This window comes from Musca domestica, unplaced genomic scaffold (genome assembly GCF_030504385.1).
Source record: "Musca domestica strain aabys unplaced genomic scaffold, Musca_domestica.polishedcontigs.V.1.1 4, whole genome shotgun sequence".
Classification (NCBI taxonomy): Eukaryota; Metazoa; Arthropoda; class Insecta; order Diptera; family Muscidae; genus Musca; species Musca domestica.
This window is the reverse complement of record NW_026712328.1, coordinates 11619875-11631454: the sequence shown is the minus strand read 5'-3', so window position 1 is coordinate 11631454 and position 11580 is coordinate 11619875. Positions and strand designations below refer to the sequence as shown.

Sequence of the window (11580 nt, the reverse complement as noted above, 5' to 3'; positions counted from 1 at the left end):
AACAATAAAAAACATCTGATTGAATGTCGATAAATGAGAAGAAGAAGAGTTGCAAGTGATTGCAAGAAGAAATTTGTCCAGCAAGAATTTTGCAGAACTTTCTGGTTAACAGACGACTTCCAGTAACAATTTGTAACAATTGTTACAAATTTTAGGGTAACCAGACACACCTAATATGAATGGTACAATAAAAAGGTAAGGTAAAGCTAGCAGCTAGCTGCCAATTTTGTGTATGTATTTATTATTTTGAAAAAAGAAAATAAAATATTTTCAAAACCAATGTTTGGAAGGCACGTACCATGGCAGAAGAATACAGGTAGATGCATCAACGCTTGGGAGCATTGATATGTCAAAAAAAAAATTCAATGTTTTTTCAAATATAAGTAGATTTTTATATGTTTTTTTATACTACGTTATTCGGAGGCTATTATAATTCGCGTTTTTCAACAATTTTTACAAATTTAAATAATTTTTCATTCAACATTTTCAATTTCAAAATTGGTTTGACAGTTCATCGTCCCAGCAGCTGTGTCGACGCGTCTACCTATATTCTTCTACCATGGCACGTACAGTGCACGAGCACTAAAGCTATTAACCAGTTTAGCCATAAAATTGAACAGTTTAAATCATATTTTTGAGAGAAAATCCAAGTATTTCATTCATTTTTTGCTCTGTTTAACTCATTTTAAAAATGAGGAAAAATATTAAAAAATGGTAACAAAAACAATTTTGAATGAGTCTGACATAAGCGGACATAGCCTCAGGGCTGTATTTCTGTAGTTTTACGAAGCTGTTCCACCTCCTTATTGTACCATGACAATATGCATTTGTCAAGAATTTTTACAAATTTGAATAATATTTTCATTTTAAAAAATTGGTTGACAGTTCATTGTCTCATCAACTGCGTCGATGCGGCTAACTGTGTTCTTCCACAATGAGTGTTTTGTACAAAATTTGCTGTATTATTCTACCATGTGCCCTACCTTGAATATTATTGTATCATGATAGGAATAAATAAATTGCGTCTTGTGAATCGTGTTCGTAATTCTGAGTGTAAATGTTTTTAAATATCAATGAAAACATGCTGTTACTGTAATCTCACTACAGAGCCAGCTTCTTATAGTGCGGCATGTTCTACAACCAAGTTTCACAAGTTGACTGAGTTTGTTGGTTTGTTTATTAAGTAGTAAACTACCACGTATACTGTTTTAGGGTTTTATTTCCTAACTCGCTTGATAAATTATGTTTATTATATTATATTAGTTAGGATTAGGAAAGGCTATTTTATTTAAAATGACTGATGAAACATTTGTATTATTAATACTCTGTTTGGTAATGCTTTTTGGCTCCTATTTCGCTGGTAACATTCCGTTGGTGATGAAATTAAGTGAAGTACGAAAGTAACAATTCTAAAAAGTTTGTGTTAAATGATAAACATTTACAGGAGAAGCTGAAACTAGTAACGGTTTTTGGAGCTGGCCTTCTTGTTGGAACAGCTCTGTCAGTAATAATACCAGAAGGAATTCGATCTCTGTATATGAACTTGGGAGACGAGTTTTTAACTGCCGTAAACTCGCCTGCCAATGTCGAAAGTAAAACTCTTATGCGAAAAGCTCCAGATCACGCTCGTAAAATTGGCCTTTCATTGGTCTTGGGATTTGTTTTCATGATGTTGGTTGACCAGATTTCACAGAAACGAAGCAGAAATTCAGCAGATAAGAATGTAACGGCCACTATTGGTTTGGTGGTACATGCCGCAGGTAAATATGTCAATGTTTGACCTGCGAACTTCTGGGAAATAGTTTTGGGACAATCAGGAAAACATCAAATCCAGACAAATCTAATTTATATATAATGTTCATATAATGATTTTTAAAATACATTTCCATATATCGGTTGACAAGTTCAGTCCATTTAGTCGTGTCTGTCCATTCTATGTATTCTATTTTGGTTAAAACTGCTGCACACTGATCCATGGAATAGAGAACACAATCTAGGATATATATGTTAAAAATAGGAAAAAGTTCCTGTGTGCATGGTCTGTACGGAAGATGAAATCAAGTTTTTTTCCATGAAAGAGTGTGTGTCGATGCGAAATGTAGTGTATTTTTTCAATTTCCATTTTATTTCAAAAAAAAAAAGGAAAGAACGTCTTAAAGCCTAAAAAATAAAGGGTCCGCCATCCATATGAATATTGAAAGTATATATAAGAGAGATTTATATTTTTTTTAAGATCTTGATCCAGCAGCATAGAAATAGATCAAAACAACAAGAATTACAAAAGATATACATGATTGAAAATAACTTTTCAACTTTGTCTTAAAGGTGAAGTAAGAATGCAACCGAGGAATTCTTCCATTAACTGTATAGTACGCACGTGATTATATATACCAATTTGAGAGACATATCTTACAATTTTCTTACAATCCCTTTAATTTTATTTATATAATATATCCCTGTTCCAGGGTAAACTTCATTACCATAGTTAACCAAAGACATCAATAATGAATGTGTTTGTTTCCTCACAGTTGTAGGTGTATACGCTTTTAGACAATAAAGTCTTCTTAAAATAAGACACACTTTCCTTGAAATATCATTTATGTGACCACTGTAATTCAGATTAGAATCTAAAGTAATGCCAAGACAATTCATAGAATCAACGGCATGAGACATGATTATGTGGATGCAAAAACATAGCCTTATTCTTAAAGGATTTATATCAAATTTATAAAATAAAAGCAAGTCGGACACGCCACGAAGATGTAAATTTATATCAAGATCAGAATCAAACGATTTATGTAATAAGAAAATATCATTAGCAAAACATAAGTATCGCAAATTGGATTTTTTTGGGCAGTAACAATATCATTAAAGTAGGAAAGGAATATAATTGGTCCTAATATTGATTCCTGCTGTACACCAGAAGTCACAACGCCAATAGACGACAATCCCACGGCGGCGGGTTCTACGACACCGGATTGACCCGAAACAACGACACTCGAGCCAGCGGCTGCCAACCCAGTGTATACATGTTCGTGTTTGTTTATTTTTCTGTATTGGGAGCAGCACATCCCGGAATGCTTGCTCCGGACTCTTTTAGTCCGTGCCGGGCTTGAGGAAAACCCCGAACCATGGTTCTGTACGGTTTGCCAAACACCATCCACCATAGATCAGTCTCGGTGCGATGTAATGGATGCGGAGGTTGGAATTGTTTTAGGAATTGTTCCGGTTTAACCCGGTTGCGAGACTATAGCGATAGGGACTAGGTTGCATCGTGCTGTACCAACGTAGTCCCCAGTGAGTCCACGACCTCGTCGTCGTCGGAGTATGGAACTCCCCCGCAGTCTCTAGAACAGCAACCTTTACTGCAGCACCTAACGCCACATGTTGCTGTTCCAATTCCGGACAGTGCATCATTCTTGCAATTCAATTGGAACGGACTCCGAGGTAAAATTCATGAGATAGTGGATTTTATGAATCGGAGGAATATTAAGATCGCAGCGCCAAGGACACCAAGCTCAATGAAAATTGTAGTTTACAACGTTGCAAAGGTTACAACGTATTGAGGAAAGATCGCACCAGAAGTGGAGGTGAGGGATTAGCGTTCTTGTTACAACATTCTGTTCAATACAGACCTATCTCGCTTGACCCATGGTGACCCATACATGGAGTGTATGGGTGTAGCAGTCAAGTGTGGAACTGCCGGTTAATAGCTGTGAACCGCGTTACTTGCCTAATATAAGCCCACTTTTGGAAGGCAATAACCGCCTGGTACTAGGGGACTTCAATGCCCACCATGAGTTGTGGCATTCCGTCCTAGGTAATGACCAGAGGGGATCAGCGTTGGCAGACCAGATTGACTGCTCCACATTTTGCACGGTAAACGAGGATGCCCCCACCCGAATAAGAAGAGAGTGTCACAGTTCGCCAGATTTAACCATTGTGTGACCCGGTCTGATAAATGACGTCATTTCTCTTGGCTCAGACCATCTCCCGACAATCGTCTCCATCAGCAGATCGCCCGATTTCATAACCTCTGAACGCCGCACTTTCCTTAACCATGGGAAAACCCACTGGCCTGAGTTCAGAGAGTTCACCAACCTTCGCTTCAGAGAACTGCCCAATCCTTCTAATATTCGGGTAGATGAAAGGATTTTCCGGGACATCATCAAAGCTGCAGCCGCTCGTTATATACCTGCTGGTCGAATACCCGAAGTAAGACCAAATTTCCCAGCAGAGGTAGCGGTATTAGCGAATGAGCGTGATGAGCTCCGACGTACCAACCCTACTGATCCCAGAGTCAGTGAACTGACAGGGGAAGTCAACAGGTTGGTACAGGAGCATAAGCGGAAAAAGTGGTTAGACCATCTGAAGTGTTGCAACATAGGAACCGATTTGAGTAAACTGTGGGTAACGGTTAAGTCACTCTCGAACCCTGGAAAAAGGATGATAGGACAGCAGTCATATTTAACGACGTAACGGTGACTGATCCGAAGAGGTGCGCTGGCCATTTTAACCGCTAATTTGTCGAGCACCCCGAGAGTGATAGGGCGAGGCGAAGAGTACTACGTCGTATGAGAGCTCTTTCCGCTGAGGATGTGATGTTGCGAATGTCATCCGAAACGCTAAGTCATCTAAAGCATTGGGCCCGGACGGAATATCAATGGTAATGTTGAAGCAACTACATTCACCGGGAGTTGAGTATCAAAGTTCTTAACTTGTCGTTAGCCATCCACATAGTTTCCGAAGCCTGGAAAATGGGCAGTGTGGTCCTGCTACTGAAGCCTGGCAAGGATGCCAGTAAAGGCGAATCATACAGGTCAATTTCACTTTTGTCGCCAGTAGCAAAGACTCTCGAGGCTTTACTCCTCCCCAGTATCAGAGGAAGCTATTCGGTTGCTAACCATCAACACGGTTTCCGCCCACTACATAGCAATACAACAGCATTGCACGCCATATCCACACATATCAGTAACCAAAACGGCCGTGCCATAGAACAGTAGTGGTGGCTCTCGACCTATCAAAGGCCTTTGATACGGTCAATCATGCCACGCTGTTCGAGGACGTTGAAAAATGAAATACTCTCCGGCCAAGTTTGAAACTTTGGATAGTCCACTATATGTGTGGACGCCAGTCGTACGTGGAATTCCGGAATAAGAAGTTCAAGCCCCGTAGAGTGAAACAGGGAGTTCCCCAAAGTGGGGTGATATCTCCGGAACTGTTTAACCTCTACCTTTCCGGAATTCCGCGCCCTCCAGACGGCATCGACTCGTAACATATGCGGATGACTGTACGATCATGGCGTCGGGTCCTGTAGTTGATGACATATGTGTCAGGGTGAACAACTAGATCGCGGAGCTTGCCGCCTTCTTCCATGCGAGGAATATGAAAATATCCGCCACTAAATCGACGGCCACACTATTTACCACATGGACTGCGGAGATGAGAACACATGCTTTTAAGCTGTTCTCTAATAGAGTCGGTAATTGAAAAAAAAAACTGAAGTTGTATTATGGTTTCTTCGAAAAGCAAACTGAAGGAGACTAAAAAATAAGATTCGATCATAATGATAAAGAATTTGTTCCTTCATAACATTTTCAAGGAATTTGGATACCGGAGATAAAATAGAAATCGGTCTATATTTTCTAATAGCGTCAAGACAATTTTTGGGTGTTATGGGAACTATTTTTCCAAGTTTCCAGGCATCAGGAAAACAGGAGACTGTGAGAAATTTGTTAAATATATGTAGTAAAAAAGTCGATATTGCAGGAAAAATCAGTTAAATGAAGTTTGTTGGTATATAATCATATTCAGACGATTTTGATGTAATAGGATTTAGAGATTGTATTAGCTCATATTCAGTAATAGGACGAAAATGAATCAACATCATCAACAAAACTATCGAAATCAAAAAATAGGTTAACGAGGGACACATTACTTAAAAATTTATTCGATATGACCTCAACTTCATTTTCATCAATTTCGATGTTTTCGCAACCAATGAAATCTAATTGCCGAACTTTTTTGGGGACCTTTAACACATGAAAAATAATTTTTACCAAATTGAAAACGAACTTTCCTAATTATAGCCTTCGCTCTTATTCTTAAACGCTTATATTTCTTAAACGCTTATATTTCTACCAGTTTTCCTCTTTTTCCTAGCCTGAAGAATTCACATGAATTCATCTATCCTTAGAGTTTGCCCTAACTCGTGTATTTGGAAAAGTAAAATAAATTGATAAGATTATTCAAATTAGACAGCTGGGAATCAACATGTTGCACATCATATACCGAACTCAAACCAAACTCATCTACCACCTCAAGGTAATCGATGATTTTGAACTTTTTATAATCTTTAAATTCAACACACCTTTGTCTCTATTGAGGTTCAAATTTAAGAGAGATTAATTTCAGATTGTGGTGTGACGAATTTGGCTATTACAAGCTACATAATAACATGGTTGACTAGTGAGAAACGCAATGAAGCATACATCTGTTTAAAAGTGAACGAAAATTAAAAGATTTGATGGCATCAAAAATTCTTATTGTTAAAGTTCCATTACAACGATGTTCAGAGATGTCCTAGTGAATGCTCTCATAAACTGATCAATATTTACGTTACCTAAAAAAGTGGAAGTAAAGTTTTTCAATATAGTACTATCTGTAGCTACAGGACCGAGATTACTGTTATGAGTTATTTAAATAGAAGCAATATTCATATATTTGGGGGTACCGGTGATATCATATATAAAACATATTTAAGATTTCAAATAACATTTTCAATATGAAAAAATAATTCATTGATGGTGGTATAGCCACTTAACAGAAAAACCGTGATAACCATAAATTCGAACGAATTAGAGTTTAATTGACTAACTTTAATTTCCCAATAAGTTGATTGCTTTTAAAAACATCAACACACTCTTGAAAATTCAGAATTTGGGAAACATTATTGGGCGTTATAAATTTTACTTTAAGTATTTCTCGATTTATAAGAATAAAATCAGTTATTTTGTTACATTTTTAAGTTTTAAGCAAACTTTCCAAGCTTTGTTGGCTAGATAAGAATAATTATCATTCAGATATACACGATTTCCGTCAGAACCACCAATGACATCAGAAACAATAAGAGATGTTGACTTATAATATGCAATCATCCCTTAATTCATAAGTATGGAACGTAGTCTTCCAAGCTCAGAGGCAATATCCAGTTTAATAAACTCACAGATGTAGACAGCAATGTCATTTAACTTATCGAGATTATCAGGCATGATATCCGCCCTGTTCTATCTATGTTGAAGACAATGATTTTGAAGGTCAAGCTCCATTAATTTATTTCTATAAGCAACATCATGAAAACTAACAAGATCACTGCACTACCGCACATCATCCCTTATATCTTCAAGGCGCTTAGATAAATCAGATCGAATTTCCGACACAGTACTCTCAAATTCTTTTAAATTTTCTAGCAAATAATATTTTTTTTAATGCAAAAGATCACTTCCTGGCGAATCACAAATACATGATTACTTCAACATGACGGGAGTGACTGAATACAAAGTTTTAACCTTTGGGGAAGCAAGTTACAGTTTGGTGTCGGCAAATATCAAAGAATGCATATGTAGCCTGAGAAGTTAGCTCAAACCAGATTTCGAACCTTTGCCCAGAAAGAAATTCTAACAGATTATCACGATTGCATATTTAGACATTTGGATTTCTTTGAAGCATAACTCCAAATGGAATCCGATGACCTAAGCAAAGACTTCCCAAACATTAACACTAATAAAGGGTTAAACAAACCAGCCTTTCAGCGAACCATCGAAGAATTAGTATATGTATGGGCGACATAGAAGTAGATCTCTCGACGATCACAAAATTGATCTTAATAGCACAGAAAAAATGTTTTAGCATTTCGATCTTAATCACTATACAAATTATAACCACAACATGAAAAACATTCGAAACCCACTAGCTTATCTCTTGAAGAAGGTTCACAAGTCCAAATTTTTCCATATTTGTTTTTAAAAAAGATATTTCGGTCTACACCTCAAATAGCCTACAACCTTGGCTTCTCATCCTTCTCTTCCTGTAGGCTGTTTTCATGTTGTTGAATATTGATATAAGATTTTGGCCACGTTTGCTTATTTGTATTGTACTAACCAATTCTCACAAAAGAAGGCGATAAAGATGAGCCTGTAGATAACAATAATATACTTTGATAATATTCTTCTCCAAACCCTGCTAGAGGTCTTAAACGTTAGTCCATTAGAACACTTCAAAACTTGTTATTATACATTAATATTTTTAAGACTGTTTGATATAACTTTCTTATTTTTTCAATGATTAGACAAATTAGTAAAATATAGTAAGAACTAATAACTATTTACAATAAGTAAAAAAGCAGCTAAGTTTGGAAGAAACTTGAAAATTTAAAAAAAATGCGAAAACTACCACTTAATTGAAAACCTTTATATGGGGGCTATACGAAGGTGGGGACCTGCGTACGAAATTTTTTGCCATCGGTTGAAGTAACCATTAAGATCTTGCAATACGAAATTTGAAAAGATTCCGGTGAATAATGTTGCTGATGTTGCCGTTATATGAGGGCCATACGAAGACGTGGAACTGCATACAACATTTTTTGTCATAGGCTGTAGTACCCATTACGAACTTCAAATACGAAATTATAAATAATTCCGCTAAATAAAGTCGCTCAAATCATGAAAATACCGAATATAAAGAGGTACCCTTATATGTGGGCTATACGAAAACGTGGACCGACATGGCTTATTTACGAATTTAACCTTCCTACTGGTAAAATATGCATGTATGCAAAATTTTAGCCGTATATCTCAATTCGTTCGAAAGATAGCGTGATTACAACAGTCAGACAAACGTACATCGCTACATCGTCTTAGAATTTTACGCTGATCCAGTATATATATACTTTGTAGGGTCTATTAGAAGGCAATTACTACCAATTTTTCGTTTATCGAGCACCGCAAACGTACTGTTTTGTGCACCAATGTCTCTTTTAGTCAGACAAACAACACCGTCATTGTCATACACACCAAAGCCGTGTTATTGCTTTACCTTTACAACGTATTTCAGTTTTCAGAATAAATCGTAGATCAAAGAAGTCTTTTATTAAAGCAGTCAGCAGTTATCTCAATATAACTTAACACACGAACTAGCAGAATATTGCTAGTATAAAATAATGTTTTTTCCGTAATGAATTTTTTTTCTTTTTTGTAGTGGATGGTGTGGCGTTAGGTGCAGCAGCAACTACAAGTCATCAAGATGTCGAAATGATTGTATTTCTTGCTATAATGTTACATAAAGCTCCTGCAGCGTTTGGACTCGTAAGTTTTTTGTTACATGAAAAGATTGAGCGGCACAATATTCGGAAACATTTGGCAATTTTTTGCCTATCCGCCCCACTTTTAACATTGTTAACATATTTTTGCATTGGTCAAGAACAAAAAGAAACATTGAACTCAGTAAATGCGACTGGTATAGCCATGTTATTTTCCGCTGGGACATTTCTGTACGTAGCAACCGTTCATGTATTACCGGAATTGACGCAAAGTGATCACGATAAACGCACTTCACAATCTCATTACGACTATCATCCTTTAGAAATTTCAATTTCAAATTCAGCGCCTCAACAAAATGTGACATCATCCATTGGTGGTTTAAAATACAGCGAACTTATTATAATGATATGTGGAACTCTTTTACCATTGGTTATAACGTTTGGTCATCAACATTAAATTTAGTTAATAAAATTGTCGTATATAGGTCTTATGATATAAATGTTCATAATAAACATTATACAAAAATTATCCTATTATTTTTATTTACAAATTTTCTATATGAAGGCTCTAGTGATTGTGTTTAGTACCAAAGTGTTTCATTAAAAATCTGTCATCTAAAAATATTTAAATAAAGGATTTTTACAACGTTACCTAAAATCCGACGTAGGGTACACAAATTCAACTTCAACTTTCCCTCTGCGGTAAAATGATGTTTACGTCCGTATTACCTAAATACGTCAGGTCCATATATTAAAATCGATCAAATAGAACGTTTTAAAATTTTATACTTCATTATATTCCCACCATTGCCATATTTTCCAATTACAAACATTCACATTTTTTGTATTAATTATTTATAGAGCTAGAACTAGAGTTAATCCCATTATTGTCGTTTTTATAAAAATAACGTTTGTTGAATAGTGGAGAAAGATGGTAATGTTTACCAGGGGATAAGGCGGAGAATACCTAGCCAACAGTCCTCACCAGTTCCCTTGTTCTTCTGTCTGGAGATTTACCCCAGGAGTTATTTTAAAAATAACTTTTATGACAAAAAAAAAAAAACACCTTTTTACCCAAGTGACGAGATCGTAAGCTCAATAGAAGAGGAACCAAAAAAGAAAGACAAGGGAACTGATGGGGATTGGTGGTTCTTTTCCAAACCTAAAAGTATTCCCAGCCTTAAAATGTTCAACTTTGAAATTTTGCACGCCCGACGTATACATATGAGTACGTCGAATTTTTGGTAACGCTGTTATGTGATTGTACGAGTTTTGAAATAAAATATATTGTAAGTGTTTATTTGCGCCTCTAAAAACATGTTTATAGAGATTAATAATTTTTTAATTTTTTTTTGTGATTTTTTTAATTTTTTGTCTTCATAACAACTTCAATTTTTGTTGGTGGAATTTAATTTTTTGATAAAAAAATCGCTGTTATATTTACACAATTGAATAAACTATGAATTATCTTCTAAGAGTAATTTAAGGTGATGTTTAGTAATAACATTATTATTGACCTAAAAAACAGGTAAAAAAGCAGTAAGTTCGGCCGGGCCGAACTTTGAATACCCTCCACCATTTAGAACGAATTTAAAAATTTTCGAAAAAGATAACATTAATTAAAAAATTAATTTTAAAAATACCGAATATAACCGTTATATTAGGCATTGTTTGTCACAAGCCATTACCATATTCAAATTCGAAACTTGAAATAAATGGTGAATAATGTAGCCAAAATCATCAAAATACCATACATAGGGAGGTACCGTTATATAGGAGCTATACGAAGACCTGAACCTGTATAGACAATATTCTGTACAGGCTGATGCTTTCATTACGAACTTCCAATACGACATCTCAAACAATTTCGGTGAGTATTGTACCTAAAATCGTCAAAATATCAAATATAAGGAGTTACTGATATATGGGACCTATACGAAGACCTGGACTGGCACAGACAATTTTCTGTCTCAGGCTGTAGTATCCATTTCGAACTTCAAATGCCAAATATAAAACGATTCCGGTGAATAATGTCGCTATAATCATTAAAATACCGAATATCGGGAGGTACCGTTATATGGGGGCTATACGAAGATGTGAACCTGTATAGAAAATTTTCTGCCTTAGGCTGTAGTATCCATTTCGAACTTCAAACACAAAAATTGAAACGACTCCGGTGAATAATGTCGCTAAAATCATCAAAATACCGAATATAGGGAGGTAGCGTTATATGGGGGCTATACGAAACGTGGACTTGCACAGAC

The 11580-nt window shown here is 36.0% G+C and overlaps 1 protein-coding gene across 1 annotated transcript; it reads left to right on the top strand.

The window, feature by feature from the left end:
• The first annotated feature begins 1137 nt into the window (after positions 1–1137).
• On the top strand, positions 1138–9845 carry LOC131804218 (zinc transporter ZIP9-like). The gene is made up of 3 exons (XM_059126730.1): positions 1138–1392; positions 1445–1760; positions 9256–9845. Exons 1-3 carry the CDS (start codon positions 1294–1296, stop codon positions 9771–9773), a joined length of 933 nt encoding a protein of 310 aa, XP_058982713.1. The 5' UTR covers positions 1138–1293; the 3' UTR covers positions 9774–9845.
• The last annotated feature ends 1735 nt before the right edge of the window (positions 9846–11580 follow it).

Bases quoted from the DNA above. Each gene is read 5' to 3' on its own strand.
- LOC131804218 (XM_059126730.1), top strand. From the start codon at position 1,294: ATGACTGATGAAACATTTGTATTATTAATACTCTGTTTGGTAATGCTT. The intron at 1,393-1,444 runs GTACGAAAGTAA...AAACATTTACAG, and splicing joins TGGTGATGAAATTAAGTGAA to GAGAAGCTGAAACTAGTAAC. The intron at 1,761-9,255 runs GTAAATATGTCA...TCTTTTTTGTAG, and splicing joins TTTGGTGGTACATGCCGCAG to TGGATGGTGTGGCGTTAGGT.